Genomic DNA, 21,309 nt, shown 5'->3' with positions numbered 1-21,309 from the left:
CTGCAAGAACAGGACCAACGCCGTCTGAAGAGAATTGTTCAACGTGACAGAAGTACAACTCTTCCACAAATTGCTGCAGAATTCAATGAACAAGTGTCAGCGTGTGAACCATTCAACGAAACGTCATCCATATACTCCTGTATCCTTGATGATCGCACGACACACAGCTTTACGCCTCGCCTAGGCCCGTCAACACCGACTTCTGACTGTTGATGACTGGAAACATGTTGCCCTGTCGGACGAGTCTTGTTTCAAATTGTATCGAGCGGATGGACGTGTATGGGTATGGAGACAAATTGATGAATCCATGGACCCTGCAGGGGCTGTTGAAGCTGATGGAGGCTCTGTAATGATGTGGGGCGTGTGTAGTTTGAGTGATATCGGACCCCTCATACGTCTAGATACGACTCTGACAGGTGACACGTGCGTAAGCATCCTGTCTGATCACCTGCATCCATTCATGCCCATTGTGCATTCCGACGGACTTGGGAAATTCCAGCAGGACAATGCGACACCCCACACGTCCAGAATTTCTACAGAGTGGCTCCAGAAACACTCTTCTGAGTTTAAACACTTCCGCTGGCCATCAAGTTCCCCAGACGTGAACATTATTGAGCATATCTGGGATGCCTTGCAAAGTACTTTTCAGAAGAGATCGCCACCCCTTGCAGTCTTACTGATTTATGGACAGCCGTGCAGTATTCATGGTGTCAGTTCCCTCCTGAACTACTTCAGACGTTAGTCGAGTCCATGCCACGTCGTGTTGCGGCACTTCTGCGTGTTCGCGGGGGCCCTACTCGATGTTAGGCAGCTGTACCGGTTTGATTGTCTCTTCAGTGTACTTACTCAAATAATTAAGTTTGATTGCAGAGACTTACTCGTGATGGCATAAGCAAACGATACTATTTACGTCCTTTACACTTATCTTTGTTGAGAGCCATTTCACGGTCATAATGATAGTCCTCTTCAAGTCTTCGTGCATTTTGTAACACGTTCCAGTGATGTAATGCGTATCAAGTATCGTCAATTGTTTTTCTCTTTCATGTTACATATTTTTACATATTTCTTTTGTATTTGTCCTTCAACATTCCTGCGGCATTTTCTTTGGTGGAACAGTTTTAAAAATGATAATTTAGTATCCAGAATGAGATTTTCACTCTGCAGCGGAAGTTTAATAATTTAGTATTTCAGATTTCGTTCTGCGTCGTCCTATCCGGTGGCGCCATTACTTATTGGCATCTGGACATCATTTATCCACTGACTGATTTTGTATAGAGTTCATTGTCCAGTGTTTTCTGTACTTTATTTCCAAAACCTCGTGAAGTAAGATCTTTTTTTTTTTTTTTAATGTATCGAACGCTTTTTGATTAACTATCCTTAAACTTACAACTTTGTATCAGATACGATCCAGTTTCGTTTGAATCTCCTATGTAGCTCTCTGTTTCCATAATACCTTGTAATATTGTAAACTTGTCAGAAGATGAATACGAATTTCAGAGTGATCTCTGTGTGGCGCGAAAAGTGGCAATTGATCCTGAACAATAAAAAGTTAGGTACTTCGAAGGAGTATTAAAAAAACTGTTAAATTTCGGTTCCACGAAGAGTGGCACAAATTTAGGGAATGTCGGTTCAACTAAATGCGTTTATGAACAACTTAAATTGGGACTGCCACATACCTAATGCTTGACAAAGCTGAATCGAAGACTGCGGTTCATTGGCAGAACAGTTATAAGATGGAACAGATCTACTGAAGAGACTGCCCATGCTCTAATGGAGTACTGCTGAGCGGTGTGGAACCTTTCCCAGATAGGTCTGACGCGGATATATAAAAAAGTTCATGAAGGGCAGCTCGTTTTGTATTATCGCGAAATGGGGACGAAAATTCCACACGCGAGTTTAGGTGGCAATCATTAAAACAGGCGTTTCTAGTTGCGGCGAGAACTTTCACGAAATTTCAATAACTTTCTCCTCTGAATGCGAAAATGTTTTATTCACTTGTATTTACTTACGGAGAAATGACCTCAGAACTTGCACGGAAAGATTTAGGTATTCGTCTTCGTCACACGCTTGCTATTCGAGAACTGAACGGTAGAGTGGCTCTATGAACCCTCTTCGAAGTACTAAGTGTGAAGAACGTATGTAGATACAAATGTAGAAAATATTGACAATGGTAGGTCCCGCCCTACCCTCGATAAATTTCAGTCTTAATCCTTCTCAATCGCCTCTCTATAAGTGAACGTTGCTGTTGGTTGCTTAGGTAGTTTCTAACAATTTTCATGTCTTACTCGTTAAGGATAAATAGAATCCTATCTTTCTACACACTTGTTCGAATACTGGGGAATAGTGATGCTATAAAATCATCGTGGTCGCTGATTTCCGTTTTTACATTCACTCAATCGAAAAATTCAGATTTGTTTGTAGCCAGAAGAGGCAATATGGTTTTCTGGGTAGTGGGCTACTTAACTATACTGCTCTAGGTCATTTTCGTGAACAATTTAAATAATAAAATACTCTACCAGTGACGTTTCTTCATGCACAGCATTGTTTCGAGAATTGCATCTCATTACCAAGTGCAAATATTTACATTGGTATTCTATGTGATGTTTGCGTGTGTGGTGTTCTACCCCTCCTGCCCTGCCGTCGTCTTTTTCTGGTTTTACTGCAGTTGGAAAATTGGAAACTGTAAACGTGGTGATAGTTGACATGCTAAAGTTAAGAACAGTACTTTTTCTCTCTTCACTTACAGGTACTTTGCCGCCTCCAATTTGCAGAAAACACACACACATACTATCACTCACATTATTTGTTGACGTGAAATAGAAATCGTACAAAGAAATTACAACAGCATCGGTTCCCAAAGAATTTGGATACAGTCGGAGGTGGTGTTCCCATGGTTTACATTCATTACCCCACGTTGTCACTTGCAGCTTCTATCGTAACACTACTGGCTATTTAAACGACCGATGTATGAAGGAATGAACATATTTATGTATTTGCTATAGGTATTAGAAACAGCATAACACCTGAAGAAGTTAATCGATTCACTGCCTTTCGCCACAGACAAGTTTTTGTCCTTGGTGTTCTGTGGTGCGAGATGGAAGCAGGGCAATGGAGGCAGAACAACATACATGCAGACACACAAAATACAATTGCAGATATTTGCACTTGAAAATTAAAATAAATTTGCAAAAATTGTTGTTCTATGCGTGAATAAACGTAACTGATGCAGTGTGCTATTATTTGTCACGAATGACACGGTTGCAGCATTCTTAAAACATCGATCACGACGAAAGAAATTAAATTTTTCACCAAATAGGATTTGGACTATGTAATCTACTGTCATAGGCAATTTTCATTAAGTACGATTACTGTAATGTAGTCCGCCCCCTTAGCTGAGCGATCAGCACAACTAATGGCCATGCAGCGCGCCTGGGTTCGATTCCTAGCCTGCTCGAAGATTTTCTCGGCTCGGGGACTGGGAGTTGTGTTGTCCTAAATGTCATATAATCGTCGACTCGCAGGTCGCCCAATGTGGCGTCAACTCAAAAGATTAGCAGCTTGGCGGCCGAATTTCCCCATGTGGGGACTCCCGGCCATCAATGCTATACGATCATTTCATTTAATTTTACTACAACGTAGCAAGAGCCTTTCGACTTTGTGATTCTAAACGCGAGCGGATTGCTGTGTATGGCTTGCGAATTTAAATCGCCCATATCACCATTGCGTGACTGGGATATTTACGCGTAGTGTATTCCAAGATATATCTGAGAGCGACCTCCAAAGTTTTGTAAGGGTAACATAAACATCCGACTCCTATTTTTATCCCACCTTAGAAACTTGTATTCAAACAAGTTATCTCGTGTACTGACGAGGAGAACACGGCAAGTGTCATAACCTTGTTTCCCAGAAACTTCTCTCAATGGAAGAGGAGTCAAAATAAGCGAACGTGTGTCTCTGCTTATCCATAGATACTCGACCGTTTCTGAAGAAAACAACGTCAAAGTTTTCGAGGTACTTCATGTGCCTTTTAGCGACTGAACAGTTAAACTGAAGCGATGGCACAGTGGATGATACTGCTGCTTTACACTTTTGTGCCGCGTCTTCGAAACCCTATTATTGTTTTTATTTTTGTTTTTCATTTATTTGCTCTCTTCGATAGACGATTACTACATGGATGTTTCCTAAAGTATACTGTAATAACGTTGTCCTTATAAGTCTGCTAATTGTATGGCTGGTGAATGAATTTAGAAAGAAAAGCAGTAAATGAATGGAAAAATTATTTGAAATTGTTCTCGGTAAAATTCCTGTAAAACGATTGTCAGTGGTTTCCCGCGAAATTTTTGCCATCGCATGAAATCTTTAGGAATGTTAAAGTCGTTTCCTTTACGAGTGACATTCATACGAAGAAATGTCGCTGTGGTAAACCTGACTTGGCGCGATGCCTGTGGTGTAAGTACGGTATCATCGAAGGGAAAGCGCTAGATCTCCCTGAAGAATAAACACAAGAATAAAATATGAGAATTAAGAATTGAAATAAGAATGAAATACAAGAATATGAGAATTTAAAAAGATTATAGCCCCTGAAGATACCACATACATACATATTATACTATAAATCTATGACACTTATTGTGAAAACGAGTTGTAATTGTACAATTAACATAACGTCCTTGTTTCACCTAACTTGATAAACATTCGCCTTCTACGGTCGAGGGTAAACAAATGAAGAAATAAAACAAAAACAATAATCGTTTCTCGAACACGGGATACAAACGTGTGAGACCGCAAAGCCATCCTCTATGGGACCAGTTGGGCTGAGCTTATTGCGCGATAAAAAGGCGCATAAATTGTGTCGAAAACTTAGACGGTCGTTTTCTCAGAGACAGTCGGCTATCTACGGATAAGCCGAAACACGTGTCCACATATTTTCTCCCCTCTTTCACTGAGCGAAGTTCTGGAAAATCGGGTTATGGCACTTGGCCGTGTTCTCCTCGTTAGTCTTCTTTAATGGTTCAAATGGCTCTGAGCACTATGGGACTTAACATCTGAGATCATCAGTCCCCTAGAACTTAGAACTACTTACACCTAACTAACCTAGGCACATCACACACATCCACGCCCGAGGCAGGATTCGAACCTGCGACCGTAGCGGTAGCGAGGTTCCAGAATGAAGGCCTAGAACCGCTCGGCCACAACGGCCGGCCCGCTTTTATATGATTAGGTGATGAGATTTTCATAGTTTACCCACAATCGTGGGAGCTCCGTTTATGTTCTCGGTGTTTACTCACAAGGGAACCTCCCCATCGCACCCCCCTCAGATTTAGTTATAAGTTGGCACACTGGACAGGCCTTGAAAAACTGAACACAGCTCAATCGAGAAAACAGGAAGAAATTGTGTGGAACTATGGAAAAAATAAGTAAAATATACAAACTGAGTAGTCCATGTACAAGATAAGCAACATCAAGCATAGTGTCAGTTCAGGAGCGCCGCGGTCCCGTGGCTAGCGTGAACAACTGCGGAACGAGAGGTCCTTGGTTCAAGTCTTCCCTCGGGTGAAAATTTTACTTTATGTATTTTCGCAAAGTTATGAACTGTCAGTTCGTTCATTGACGTCTCTCTTCACTGTAATAAGTTTAGTGTCTGTGTTTTGCGACCGCACCGCAAAACCGTGCGATTAGTAGACGAAAGTACGTTCCTCTCCAATGGGAACCGAAAACATTTGATCGCAAGGTCATAGGTCAACAGATTCCTCCACAGGAAAACACGTCTGATATATTCTATACGACACTGGTGACGGCATGTGCGTCACACGACGGGAATATGTTGTCGACCCTCCTAACTTGTACACTTGGCGAATGGGTAAAAAGATTCTTTTACCTTGCCCGATTTAGGTTTTCTTGTGGATATGATAACTCCCAAAAAAGTGATGAAAACATAAGAGTTTGTCACATAAACTGCAACAAATGAATGCAACAGTTTCACAGTCACACAGTTTTCCCTGTGCTCTGTCAAAACATATGTTTTTAACGTTTTCCAATTTTTTCCGTGTGTAGACCGTCAAATCCTGCGTATGTCCAAGCAAATCTGAACATATTCTGGAATTTTCGAGAACGAAGTTGATTGTGTGAGTGCCTGAACTTTGATAATTGACACACGTCAATTGCTAGAAAATAAAGTTAAAATTTTCACTCGAGGGAAGACTTGAACCGAGGTCCTCTCGTACCGCAGTTGCTTACACTAACCACGAAACCACGGCGCTCCTCAGATCACATTGTCCTTGATGTGGCTTATGTTACAAATCGACTACTCAATTTGTATATTTTGCTTATTTTTTTCATAGTTCGACAAAACTTCTTCCTGTTTTCTCGATTGATCTGTGTTCAGTTTTTCAAGGCCTATCCACTGTGCCAACTTATAACTAAATCTGAGGGGGGTGCGATGGGGAGGTTCCCTTGTCAGTTTGAGAAGTTCGTTACTGCCGTGGGCCAGCAGCCTGCCGTCATAGGAATAAGATACAGCTGCCGCCGCGGGGCGATATAAGCGTTACCTTGAGCGGTCCAGAGCTTGCGGCGAGAGTTGGTCGGCGCAAGGAGTTATGGCACCGAAGGGTTGTGGGAGGGGTGGGGGTAAGGAGCGGTCATCACCCGCAGCGGGCGAGTCGTCACACACGCGGATGCATCTCTGCCGTCGCCGGGGGAGAAGATATATATATATGAGATAAGGCAGCGGCCGGACCACACAGTGCCGCCAGCTCGACCAGCAGTCATGGCTGCCAGGGGCGGCCTGCTCGCGCTGCTCGTAAGTACACACTGGGCTGCATGTCGGTATCTCTAGTGACGCTTCGAACACCGTCTGCCTGTAAGGATGATCTGTCAAAGTCCCAGACTGAACTCTATCGGCTAATACGAAAGTATTTGTGTTTCTCGACTTCGGCAGGGCGTTCAATACAGTTCCCCACAGTCGTTTAATGAACAAAGTAAGAGCATATTAGACCAATTGTGTGATTGTATTGAAGAGTTCCTAGACAACAGAAGGCAGCATGTGTCATTCTCAATGGAGAGAAGTCTTCCGAAGTAAGAGTGATTTCAGGTGTGCCGCAGGGGACTGTCGTAGGACCGTTGCTAATCACAGTATACATAAATGACCTTGTGGATGACATCGGAGGTTCACTGAGACTTTTTGCGGATGATGCTGTAGTATAGCGAGAGGTAGTAACAATGGAAAATTGTACTGAAATGCAGGAGGATCTGCAACATATTGAGGCATGGTGCAGGGAATGGAAATTGAATCTCAATGTAGACAAGAGTAATGTGCTGCGAATACATAGAAAGAAAGATCCCTTATTATTTAGCTACAATATAGCAGATCAGCAACTGGAAGCAGTTAATTCCATAAATTATCTGGGAGTAGGCATTAGGAGTGATTTAAAATGGAATGATCATATAAGGTTGATCGTCGGTAAAGCAGATGCCAGACTGAGATTCATTGGAAGAATCCTAAAGAAATGCAATCCGAAAACAAAGGAAGTAGGTCACAGTACATTTGTTCGCGCACTGCTTGAATACTGCTCACCGGTGTGGGATCCGTACCAGATGGCGTTGATAGAAGAGATAGAGAAGATCCGACGGAGAGCAGCGCGCTTCGTTACAGGATCATTTAGTAATCGCGAAAGCGTTACGGAAATGATAAACTCCAGTGAAGTCTCTGCAGGAGAGACGCTCAGTAGCTCGGAACGGGCTTTTGTTGAAGTTTCGAGAACATACCTTCACCGAAGAGTCAAGCAGTATATTGCTCCCTCCTACGTATATCTCGCGAAGAGACCATGAGGATAAAATCAGAGAGATTAGAGCCCACTCAGAGGCATACCGACAATCTTTCTTTCCACGAACAATACGAGACTGGAATAGAAGGGAGAACCGGTAGAGGTACTCAAGGTAGCCCCCGCCACACACCGTCAGGTGACTTGAGGAGTATGGATGTGGATGTAGATGTAGATGTAGAACTTAGACTTTTCGGACTCATCTACGCAGTTCATCTTGGAATAGAATAACACCTTTGTATTGTTCCAAGATGACAGGTTTCAAAAGCTCTATGATGCCATCATCTGATTTCATAGTATTTCTTATAAAATTGTCTCGTTACATTACATGAAGTTAAAGAATAAAAGGTACCCCACACGCACACACATCGTGATAAAAACCCTGTTGGTACGATACATATACGTGTGGAGTGATGCTTTGACTTAATTTAATGTAACGTGGCAATTTTATAAGTAGTTCCATGAGGTTAGAAGACTGCTGAAACCGTCATCTCCGAACAAAAAAAGTGTGTACACAGCGATTGCAGCGTACGAAGTGTGTTCCTTTCCTACCACACATATCGCCCACAGCACAGCATGTGTACCCTCCAATATATACGTATGATTGGGGTTGGGAAACTGCGCTGTCATTCTATCGGGCTCGAGATATCCCTATACGCCACAGCGATGGATACAGTATCGAGGCCGGCCGGGGTGGCCGAGCGGTTCTAGGCGCTACAGTCCGCAACCGCGCGACCGCTACGGTCGCAGGTTCGAATGCTGCCTCGGGCATGGATGTGTGTGATGTCCTTAGATTAGTTAGGTTTAAGTAGTTCCAAGTTCTAGGGGACTGATGACCTCAGACGTTAAGTCCCATAGTGCTCAGAGCCATTTGAACAGTATCGAGTCTGCCCGAATAGTCAAGTTACATTTGACCGCCGCGGCAAGGGTACGTGAGAAACTGCGAACTAACCACAACAAACAAACAATGGTATGGCTTAATTCTGACGATTTACTGAAACCCAGCAGTAAATGGTACTAAACCCTATCAGTGGACAGACACCCCTTGTATTTGCACAAATTTACAATAAGAGTTCTCAAAAAATGTATGCTGATTTTTAAGTAAACAGGCAAAGGCGAAAATGTCCTCCAAATGTATTACTTAACTGAAGCCAGTACAATATTTTATTTGTTAGATACAATGAGAATCATGGAACCAACCAGTTGCACATCAAAATTTTTTTCTATCCGTTAACTTTTACTGTTGACTAACCAAAGCCGGCCGCGGCGGCCGTGTGGTTCTGGCGCTGCAGTCCGGAACCGCGGGACTGCTACGGTCGTAGGTTCGAATCCTACCTCGGGCATGGGTGTGTGTGATGTCCTTAGGTTAGTTAGGTTTAAGTAGTTCTAAGTTCTAGGTGACTTATGACCTAAGATGTTGAGTCCCATAGTGCTCAGAGCCATTTTGTTGACTAACCCTTGTGGCTATGCCATAGCATTTATATGGATCATTTTTCTGTTGACTAAGCCTTTCACTTTTCACACGATATCTAACACGTGTTATTACTTCCTCTGAGGAAGACAGGTTTAAATCTGTCGAAATGTAGGTAAACGTTTGCATAACCTTGCGACGTGCAGCTCGTTGCCGATATGACTCCGATTGTATCCGTAATTCTACAGTTGCTGACTCCCGCCATGTTCACCATTTCAAAATTTTGTTTATGAGTGACAGTAACGATTTACCAAATGGATAGCAAATGAGCATTCAATCCATGTTCGCATGTTAGGATAACAGGGAAAAGCGTTAAAAGGTGTTGATGAGTCTGAAAACAAGATAGCCGCGTTCATCTTAAACAAGGAGAAAATTAATCAAGAAAGAAATGCCAACCCAAACGAATTACACCATGATAAACCGACCGCAGTTGCAATAGCGGGAACAAATTACAGCTGTAAAATCTGTCTCAGAGATAGTAAGAACAGACGTCTCTAGAACGCAGGGCGAGATAAAGATCGTAAACTGCACAGAATCAGGTTTACAATCATTCATTTATTTAGTAATTGACGTTCTTACATAGAAGATACTTCAGTTCATATCTCACACTTTTATTATTAAAATCGATAGCGCATTAAAGACATTAAGACAAGTGGTGGAGATATTGCCAACAGTCACTAGTGTATGTATGGTGTGGTCGAAAGATCGTGTAGTACCAGAGATTTCTCGAGCTGTGACGTAAAGTGTTCGAACAAGTCGAAGCGCAGCACTACCTACCACACTGGTAAGGTGTTCTGGGCTAATATTAAAAGAGAACCCTGTCGTTCTGCACGGTTTCACGAGGGTTAAAGTAAAGAAGGTTGCACGTCTATAGTCTGTTCTAAATGAGCTGGCATTTGGTGTGTAAGGTCCAAAATTGAGGCGTTGTCGTGACTAGACCTATTTCGTCACCAAAGCGCTCCGCTGCACAAGGGTATAAATCTCTATAGTGTCTCTAAGCATGTAAAACATCTGCTCTTAATTTTTAATTACAACCAGAGTTATGTTAATTTTATTTCAACGGGTGAAGTTTTACCATCCGGGTCCAGTTTCAGACTTTTACCACGTATCTTGAAAGCTACTGAAATCACTGGAATACTTTTTCAGCTATTAGAAAAATACTTCCCTCGGCAGCGGGTACTTTCAAAGCTGTGTAAGCTTTGTAAAACAGCATTTTTTGCAAGTTCTACAATATTTGACTTGTAACGAGTATGAAATGTAAAGACCTTACTTCCTTCAAAGATCACGTACAAATTCTGAAATTCACGTATGGCACAGATCTCTCTAACATCTAAGAACGTCACAAATCTGTCCATTTTAATTAGGGCTCGAGTTACGGGTGTTTCTGAAATGTATTCGCCTCTGAAAAATTTGCTACGTGAATAGTGGTAGGCGCACAATATACGGTGCTGCAAAAGTGTCAACACAGTGTGAGCCGACAAAGCGAGTACAGCTACAAGCGCTATATTGCTGGTGGGGCAAGTCCATCCTGCTACCTATCGAATACCGACTATTACATTAACTCTTCGCTTACTCCACTCGTCGGTATCACCCTAGGTAAGGGCGGCATTTTCTAAGTGATAGCACCAACATTTGCGTTCCAAACTACTCGTTAAGGTAACCAGGAGAAAATGTTCCTTCGCAACGAAATATCAATAATCACTTCATCGGAAACCTATAGCACAATCAGTTGTACTCTCCTTAGAGGCCTGACTAGATATAGTTGCTATTTTTTTAAATATTCTACCTTGTTTCTACTTGGTGAAAGCTCAGGCACTATTGACATGTACATTTCTTTGTTACTTAATCGCGTATTATTCTGATAGGGAAGGTAAGGTGTACTGTTACACAAATATCCTAATTATAAAAAGTAAACTCCAGTCCACCTTTTCTTATAAATTGCAGAATATAGAAAAATCTATTAAACTTAAATGTTGAGGTAATGAGACAGCATTATCAAAATTACTCGTAAGTGTCTAAATTATAGTTCAATGGTTCCCGCTGTAAGATATAACTGTTCTAACTTGAACAAAGCGCTAGTTCTCAGTGTACGAAGGCCACTTATATTTTTGTCTTGTTCTCATGCAGATGTCATCTGATGAGATCTGAATTACATACGCGTCATAATTCGTATGATCTTTCAGCTTAGTGATCTTTGGTTGAAAACCATAAAATATTTTGTTAAATAATATACCCGCGGCATTTCGCTTTCACACCATATATTAAGATTATTTAGAACTGACATTAGAGTGAATACCACTATTAGCAAAATCGAGTGAGTCTGAGTCGTCTCAGAATCATTTCAGTAGTATTACATAGCTCAGCAATGCGTCTCTCGGGATATGTCTTTAGATCGAAAATAATATATAAAAAAAACAGTAGTTGCAATTCATAGAATGAAGGCCTTCACGACCGGATGACAACTGCTGGTGAACCTTTCGGGATGTGAGGTCGTGGTCCAAGAAACTCTTCTGCTCCTGACGTTTCGTCCAGGACTGCGCTGGACATCCTCAGAGGCGCTCCTCCGCTGAGTCTTGCCGACTGACCGGTCGGACGTCCGAGAGCGACATACGTGTAATATTGATACCTTGACGCTGTGCTGCAGGATAGTGAAACAAGACGATATTTCTACAGGGTATATAAATAGTCCCCAGACATACATGTCGCTCTCTGACGTCGGCAAGACTCGGCGGAGGAGCGCTTCTGAGGATGTCTAGCGCAGTCCTGGACGAAACGTAAGGAACAGAAGAGTTTCTTGGACCACGACATCACACCCCGAAATGTTTGCCAGCAGCAACAGTTGCAATTTCCTATGCCGGTAGATTTTCCTTGATGAATCACTGGACATATACTCGTTCATTCAATTAAGAATGTGAGAAAAGAAATCGGTAAATATTTGCACCCTAACAACGTATGAAACTCAGAAATTTTTATTTCCTGGTGCAATCAGTGTGCATGCGACAGCATGCGTACCTAAAGTGTTCCAAAACGCGGCAGAGAAAAAGAAAAAGAAATACTTGAGTTTCTGGTGCTGATACCTCGGGTTCCATAAGCGATAAAAAGCTAGGGCCAAGCGTTTCTGATAGCCCTTAGGCCAGGGGCCTTTTGTATACCCAGTAGAAATATCGTCTTGTTTCACTATCCTACAGTATAGGGTCATAGTATGAATATTATATACTTCCTCCTGATAAGGAATATGGAGGAAATTTGTTGGTCCTTTCAGCATGTGATATGGCATACTATGGCTTGTTGGGATTTACTGAGGCACCGTTAGATCCTGGGCCGTTTATCGGCAAACCCCACGAAAAATCTATTGTTACTCTATTTTCGCCGTTAACAGCTGACCAAAACCCAGCCGAGCATTTCAAAACGGCTATGCTCAGCAAAGGGCTGAAAGTTTTACGATATATTCCTAAGATCCCGATATCGAACAACGGAAATTTCCTTCATATGTTCATCCGTTTCCGAGCTACAGCTGTTCAGTTACCCTACATCTACACGTAAAATCCGATGTGAGGCGATAACGTGGTTTACAAAATGAGGTAATACGGAGAAATACGCTATAATGTGTGTCCGTTATCATATATATAAACTGTGTTGTAGGACTGAAGCATATAAATTTTTTTCACGTAAAATCCGGAATGAAGTTTAAAATTTGTTTTGCGTTATTTCAGTTTCACATAAGTAAACTATCTAAATTTTACTGAGCAGTACATTTCACTTCAAATGAGATACGTGCCCCGCTGCAGCGGGAAAAAAATGGAACCACCGGAAAAATGCATCTATCGCAGCACAATAAACGCGAATATGTTCTTATTTATTTAAAGGAACCTGACTGCACAGTGGGGTATCAGCTGCCTAGGCTACCTCAGAACCTTTAAAACTTTCCCCCAAAAGCTTTGGTATGCGAATATATTATCACCTTTTTATGCTGAGAGAGAAGAAAGTGGCTGTGACAAAGAGAAGGAAAAGTAATATAGACTGGAAGGTACTGTGATTGTGTTACAGGAAAAGCGAAAAAGACAATAGCAGTGTGAGAGAAAGAGAGGGACACAGTGGCAGTGGAACGTAGCAGACAGTGACTGAACATAGCTAAGAACAGAGTGAAGGAGACAGAGCCAGTGGAGAGGAATAAAGTGAATGAGAAAACGGAAGTGGATGAGAGCCAGTAATAATGAGTCAGAATTTGCGACAACGACAGCGAGAGAGAGAGAGAGAGAGAGAGAGAGAGAGAGAGAGAGAGAGAGAGAGTGAGTGAATGAATGAGGTAGCAGCAGTAAGAGAGAGCAGGAAGACGACAGTGACAGTGAGCGGAGACGGTAGTAGCAGGATGGAACGAAGGCAACTGTCGCTGTGAGACGGGAGACAGTAGACAGTGAGTGTGACAGGAGAGACAGAGATAACAATGAGTTGGGCTGAACGAGTGAGTAAGATGAGGCAAGTGGGAGTGGGTGGGTATGAGCGACTTACAGCGAAGGACTGGTGGGTGAGAGAATTACAGTTAGGAGGCTTGTGGGAGTTAGGGGGAAGTTGCATGTAAAAAGAAAAGCACGAATAGGTTGGCGTGCTAAAATTTTTCGGGACGTTTTTAAAGTAGCTGAGGAAGCCTGAATGAGGCAGCTGGTACCGCACTTCACAGTCACATTCTTTTAGATAAGCGGGAACATATTCGTGTTTTTTGAGCTGCGATGGAAGCATTTGTTCACTGGTGACACTATGTTCTTAGGTGACTGGTCTCAACTGTACAGTGACGCTCAACGACGCTGAGACCACAATCCTGCACACTGGTCTGTGGATAAGTCTAATACGATTGAAACTGAACATGTTGGACTATCAATTTGTTTGGTCAAGAAAGAAATAACGTAAATATCCTGAGTGTCTCTTTCTGTTTATAATTCGATCACATTACGGAAAACGAGGCTCGATGTTATTACACCGTCCCTTTCCCAATTTCATTTCTGCACAATCGGAAGCCTTGCTTAGGTGCACGTCATAGTTTGTACTAAAATAATGAAACTTTCAGCATGCATCCACATCGTAGTAAGATCTGTTCATTCCCTTGAAACTAGTCTATTCTTGAGCACGTTCTTACTATAATCACAAGTAACACTTCCCGCCATTACGATTTCTGGAAACTTCTAACTTCTTTGTTTCCATACTCAGTTGTCCGCGGATACTCCCCCCCCCCCCTCCCCGCCCCTTTACTTAATATTTACAACATTCGTGCGGCTAGGGTACCAGTACCCTTGTTCCCCGCAGATGTGGGAAATCTGTGACTACTCCATCACTTCCCTAGATAGGTAAACGCGTGTACAAATGAACTGTTTGAAAATGACTATACATCCACCACCTTATTCATAATGACAAAATTCCCCACTTACGAGTATTTCGCTCAGTTCCCGATCGCTTCCAGGATGAAGGGAAAAAAAGGAAGTCAACTGTATATGAAATAGGTAAGCTAAAGAGCAACTGATAATTTTGCGCAATTCATTCTTGGTGTGTTCCTTCGTCCAATACAGCCATCCACGTAGAATACACAAAAAATGTGAAAAAGGATAATAAGGGAAATGTGAAATATTCTTCTCACGTGCGACGCTAGACTCATTCAATACTTTAGTGACCGTCTTGAGAAACTGACAACGCCACACACGCACTCACATCCACTCATTTCCCGCCCCACCCGTACGCGTACACAAACTTCTTTTTCCATTTTCATTAGGTATAATGGACAAACGATCAGGGTTATCGGATAGTTTCCCTTCGAAAATAGCTCCATCTCTATAGTGAGTCGGGTCTCAAAGACGCCGACCTAAGCATTCGAATAGAAAGAGAATAGTTTAAAAAATGTGGAATGAGGGTGGTTAATTACTCTAGATGTAGTTACCGCAGACATAAATTAGTTTCTGCGCGATGATAAAATAAAAAGGTGTATTAAGATGCTTATTTGAGCATATACAGTAAAAAAGGCGGAAGTCGGTAGAGTGGCGGCATACTATTCCCATTACAAGAAACTCAGCAGTACCTCGCGAACTGAAATAATAAACTGTTGGCAGGAATTTTGAAAAGTGGCAGAACTTTTCTGCTGGAAAGGGATTATGGACTCCATGCGTGTGGCCTCAACGTCAGTGATCCCACTGATTATGGACTCCTTTAGAGATTGTGCTCGTTCTAGATTAAATAAAGCTTTCTAATTGCGAAACGTCTCATCTAGTTATGTAATCAAAGCAGCACTCTTGGTACTTTCTCTTGTCCACTTGGAGTACATCACTTTCCTGAGCTACAGAAAAGAACCTGGATTCTAATAATGCATACGATTTTTTGAATTTGTTTCTTGTCACCCCACTAAATTTGTATGTGTTTTCTGTTAATCCAGAAGAGTTATAATACGTAGTAGTTGTTAATGTTGGTACAAGTCTGTAAGTATTGGACGGAGCAAGGAAGAAATATGTCTGGTTCTTGGCGCGCGGGATAGCCGCGTGATCTTGGGAACCTTGTCACGGTCTGCGCCGCTCCCCCTTCGGAGGTTCGAATCCTCCCTCGGACATGGGTGTGTGTGTTGTCCACAGCGTAAGTTAAAGTTAGATTAAGTAGTGTGTAGCCTTAGGAACCGATGACCTAAGTATTTTGGTCCCATAAGACCTTACCATAAATTTCAGTATCTCAAGTTTTGAAGCTCTGAATCAGCTCGGAGAATACACTGAATACGTCGTGGCGCACCAAACCCAGGCAATTTTTTTTTTTAGTAAAATTCAGTGCATCTGTTACTTCAAAACCAAAACAGCACACAGTGCTATACTGAACTGCTACACAGTTAAACAATTCCCATCATAGCTCTGCACGCAGGTCTACACAGTCAGTTTATTTGAAAGCTACACAGTCGCGAAAAAGCGTAACTCCAAAAAATTCGTTCAGTACTATCTGTTATTCGACAAGAAATCTGCGCAAAATCTTAGGGTATAGGTCCACTATACCTTTGTCTGAAGATACTACCTTCCTTCTCGAGTGAGTGAGGCAGTACGGTGGTTATAGCACATCGGACTCGCCTTCGGGAGGACGACGGTTCACATACGCGTCTCACCTTCCTGATTTAGGTTTTCCTCCAGGTCAATTCCGGGATAGTTCCTTTGAAAGGCTACTGCCGAATTCTTTCCCCATCCTTGAAACGATCACAGCTTGTGCTCCGTCCCTAAAGACCTCGATGTCGACGGGGCGCAAAAACACTAATCCCCCCCCCCCTTCTTTTTCTTCTTTCTGTCGAGCAATTTCCTCCACCATCAGATGAACGACAAAGCAGCCTGGGTAAAGCATGAGACATGCCTTTCTGAGCGTGCGTACCGGAACACCTTCTTCGAAAGTAGCATATTCTGTCAAACTGTCAATAAACGGGTAACTTCATACTGACGGACATCAGTACACACTTGTATTTTTAGCGCTTTGTAATCTCGACAGAGAGGCTTTCCCAGCTTCTTCGGTAGGTTTCCACTAGCTTGTTTTCTTGCGCTCTCCGCGTTTCCACCCTTAACGATCATATTTGTTACCCAACATGGAGAGAGTACTTCATTTTACTTGACCTTCGACCATAGTTCGTCGACGAATGTTCAGCCGGAACACCATTTCTGTACCTGAATTTCAATGAGCGTATCATATCCTTGTACAGTTCCGCGTAAAAGCCCTATGTAAAAACCGCTTTATCAACAAACGTGATGTGATAATGCAAGTAACTACCCAAAACACTGACATAAGAGTGCTATTAATCGATGTACATTAGTTTGTGGTCCACCGTCTCAAATGATGACATGTTGGTCTGGTTACTGCTGTTGATTTTACGAGGCATTTTACTTTGCAGTTTCATTTCTGAATTTGAGGAGGCTGATACGTATAGAATGTCTACAGTTTTATTTCGTAATCTGTACTTCCTAACAATTGTCTCTAAAATAAGTATGTTCAATTCACGCAGTATTTTCTGAGGTGCAATAAACAATGCTAGAGTTGGGCTATTGGTATTTTGCTCATATTCATGTTAGAGTTCAACAATCATGTTACGGGATTCACTTTGACGCATGTGCCCTTACTCTTGGATTTCTACGTTGTGCATAATGAGAAGTAATCAACATTAGAAGGTAAGAAAAATAAAATTTAACAGATTCGAACTACTGAAGAGGTACTGGTTTCCAGTTTGGCAGTAATGTTATGTTACCAAAAGTAACGCATTCCTCATAAAGTCGAAACGTTCCGATAGCGTTTACTTATTTTATTCCGAAGGTGGAGCATAGACATAAAATCCGTTGCATGGAAGGTTACTGTCATAGATTGCTCATTGAAAGGATCCAATGGAAATGTCAGTTACAAAGGAGATTGCCTATGGAACTCTCGTCCAATCTATACTTGAGTATTTCTCGACAACTTGCGACACTGTGCCAGGTGAAATGACGAAAGACCAGTGACAGATTCAGGCTAGTGTTGCGCAGTTGTCCACGTATTTGTTTAGTCATTGTGAGAAGTCCATGAACATACCCAGCTGACTCTAAGAGCAGACGTTACTAGAAAGTCACTTTTCGTCAAAGATATATTTATTCTCAAAGTAACTAATGCCGACTTTCAGGACGCTCAAGACTGCTTGCTCAATGTACAGACTGAAAAATGTTGGGGATAGGTCACTGGCCTGTCAGTCTCCCATATCCCAACCACTGCTTCACTTTCACGCCCTGCAATCTGGCTTCTGCACAAGACGTAAATAACTATTTGCTCTCCTTGTTTTAGCCTTGCTGTCTTCAGAATTTGAAGTAGTGCATTCCTGTCAATAATGTCAAAAGATTCCTCTAAATCTACAAATGCTATAAATGAAAGTTTGTCTTTGTTAACTAGTCTTGTACGAAAATTGTTGAGTTTGTATTGCCTTTCATGTTCCTACATTTCTCCGGTTCCCAGACTGGTCTTATCTTTCGGTTTTTCCATTCCTCTGTAAATAATTTGTCATTTATTTGCAACAACGATTTTTTTAGATTCATAGTTCGGTAACATTCACAACTGTCCGCACTTTCCTTTCATGAATTGGAATTATTCCACTCTTCCTGAAGCCTGAGAATATTTCACCTGTCTCATATATCTTGCACACCAAATAGAACAGCTGATATTTGGTCAATAATACTAGCTTTTAATGGGATCATACAACATTCAGCCTGCATCTACACGCATCAATGTAGCAATAATGCAGCAATGTTAATTGTTGCCGATTGTTCATTCCACTGAGGTAACGTTACTTTATAAAAACGAAATGAGTTGTCACGATTTGTTATATGCTCTAGGACTTTGAACCAGTGGGCTTTGGAAACAAATTGTCTTGTCTTAAATCCCTTGCCCCCTCGCGAGGAAATGCAGTCTCCAACTTCTCATAACTGATGGGAAATATCTAATGTTTTTCTGTTGGCTGTTTTGACTTAGCCATTGCCATACAAAGTGCGTCCCACACATCCAGAAAACGTTGGACGGAACTCTCGCAATTTGAATGTTCTTGAGACCTCTGCCCTGCCTCAATTCATGGGAATCTTAGACGAACATCCATGCAAAGTGTCACCACCAGAGATACAAGGCGACTTAATACAACATAATGTTACAGCGAAATGCCTCGATGTAACTTCAGTAAGCCAATTTTCTATATGATCCCAAGAGGTCCCAGGATAAGATTGTAATAAGTGCTTTCACATCCACTATTGTTCCGCTGTTACCTCGAAACGCCGTTTTAGCATTTACAATCAGTTCAAGGGTCTAATTCACAGATATTCTTCGCCATTCTTTAAGAAATTCTCGACTGCGAGAAAGCCACGAACAGACTGTGAATGGTATTGCTTGAAAACTACTGAACAGTGAAGCAGACGATACTTCTGCCACTAAAACCCTCTTGCAACGTAATCTTATAAAATGCCTTAAGCCTTAAATTTAGCATTTTAAGTATTTTGTATGATGCGGCACCACAACAAGAAGGATTTTAACGAGAGTGACAACGTATACAGAAGCTTACATATTCATCATTAATACTTACTTTTGACAATTGATAATTCAGAAAGAAAGACTTCTACACACCAGCTGTTCGTAATGAAGGTCGCTCTGATGCAATTCCTTACAAATGTCAATGAAATGGCTAATTAAAATCGTTTAAAATCCACAATTTACGCCAACCATAGTATAAGTATATCCAAATTTATTGCAAACAAATTTTCACATTGCAAAGAACTTTTCTGGAAGCCCGTTACAAAATTGTTTTAAGAATTGCGCGATATAAAAAACTTGTGGAAATGGTATAAATACACGACATACAGATTATTACACACGTAACTACCTCAGTGTATGAAAACAGTCTGCTCACAAACGACATTTACAAATATACTTCACCAATAATCGGCACACTTAATAGCTCGTCAGCCTGCTGTTAAGACGCACACCGTGATTTTATCTTCCTGTTAGGAAATTAACCTTTTAATTCTTTCGTCAAAAATTCCCAGAATCACAGCTCTTTTGACAAAGAAATAAACTGTTGATATGTACTCTAATTTTGTGCTACAACTTTCTCCTCCATGTTCGTGAATAATTGATACAGGGAGTTATAATTTAAACGTAATACATTTAATAATAGCAAGAATATACGCACGACACTGGGTTTTCAAAGCTGAATGTTCTCTATAGCTATCGAATTTGTTCAACCTTCGAGTTTTAGGTTTTTATAGCAGCCATGAGATACAAACGGTGCTACTGTTTCCAATTCATAACGACCATATGTATTTTCCAGACTCGTGGCTACATACTGACTCACTAGTCATTATCACAATTTTCGCACCTCTCTCTCTCTGTAAACCAAAACCTTAGCAGCTAATAGTGACAACTGCGATCTGTGCGGTTTGCTGATAGGATTTTTCTTGCAGTGATTGTTTACAAACTGCGAAGTACAATCAGTTACACGAGGGAGTGCTGAAAAATAAAGCCTCTGAGCTTTTTATTCTGTTCTCAGTATCGGTTGAGGTTTTACATATCACGCACATTACTATGTTGACCTTCCCGCTTCTGCCGCCAGAGGGCTCCGAATCGTAGCGTGTAGCGTGGCAGTGTGTAACGTAAATAAGTCGGTGCGCGAGTAACAGCGTATTGTAATCCATATTCTAAACGCGGAAAACGTGTCTCGAATTGAAATCCATAGAACAACGAAATCTGTGTAGGGTGATCAAAATGCCAGACCACACACGAGTGCTGCGACGTCTACAGCAATCTGATTTCTGTCATCGATCGTCCTCCTTACAGTTCATAGTTGCCCCCACCCGATTGTAATGTGTTTTCAAAATACCTCCGAGGACTTCACTTCGGTAGTGACGAATTACCGCTAGCAGAGATGACGTTGGGGCTCCGTCAACAAAGTCAAACATTTTACACTGATTTTATCAAGAAAGTGGCCTCTCGTTGAGAGGAATGCGTACGTCGCTAGGGTGACTGTTGAGAAATAAATTTGTAGATGTGAAGGATAAAGATGTAGAATATTAATACGTTAGTTTTATTTAAATATCATGAAGTTTTCAAATAAAACATTCGGAGTCATTACTTCTCAGCTAGCCCTCGCAATTTCGCTACTAATTTTTTTGCTCTGTTTAATACGAGAGAATGATTTGCCAGCTGTTTAACATTTGTAGTATATATAAGAATAGTGTAAGAACTGCATGTTAAAACATAACAACAGAATCAAACATATAAATAAAAAGTGTCTGCATGTATACGAGGATTCCCCAGAAAGTAATGCACCGCGTTTTTTTCTTCAACAGTTCTTTATTGAACGCAATGAGAATTACACACGAAAGAATGGTGTTTTATCTACACTCTCTATTTTTCCACGTATTCTCCATCCCGTTCTATGGCTTTCCTACAGCGTGTACGCCCTGTCGGACTCAATCCTTGTCCTGATGGCAGCCAGTGCTTCCCTATGTGAATCACCTCCTCATC

The 21,309-nt window shown here is 41.6% G+C and overlaps 1 protein-coding gene across 1 annotated transcript in view; it reads left to right on the top strand.

Annotated features, from left to right (window-relative positions):
- Positions 1-6,766: 6,766 nt before the first annotated feature.
- Positions 6,767-21,309, top strand: part of LOC126252186 (basic proline-rich protein-like) — an 89,817-nt gene continuing 75,274 nt past the window's right edge. Inside the window, exon 1 of the mRNA XM_049953057.1 lies at positions 6,767-6,799. Within this exon, the coding sequence (XP_049809014.1) occupies positions 6,767-6,799 (33 nt within the window). The remainder of the gene's footprint in view (positions 6,800-21,309) is intronic.

This window comes from Schistocerca nitens, chromosome 4 (genome assembly GCF_023898315.1).
Source record: "Schistocerca nitens isolate TAMUIC-IGC-003100 chromosome 4, iqSchNite1.1, whole genome shotgun sequence".
Lineage (NCBI taxonomy): Eukaryota > Metazoa > Arthropoda > Insecta > Orthoptera > Acrididae > Schistocerca > Schistocerca nitens.
The sequence above is the reverse complement of the archived record's forward strand: the minus strand, read 5'-3'. Positions and strand labels throughout refer to the sequence as shown.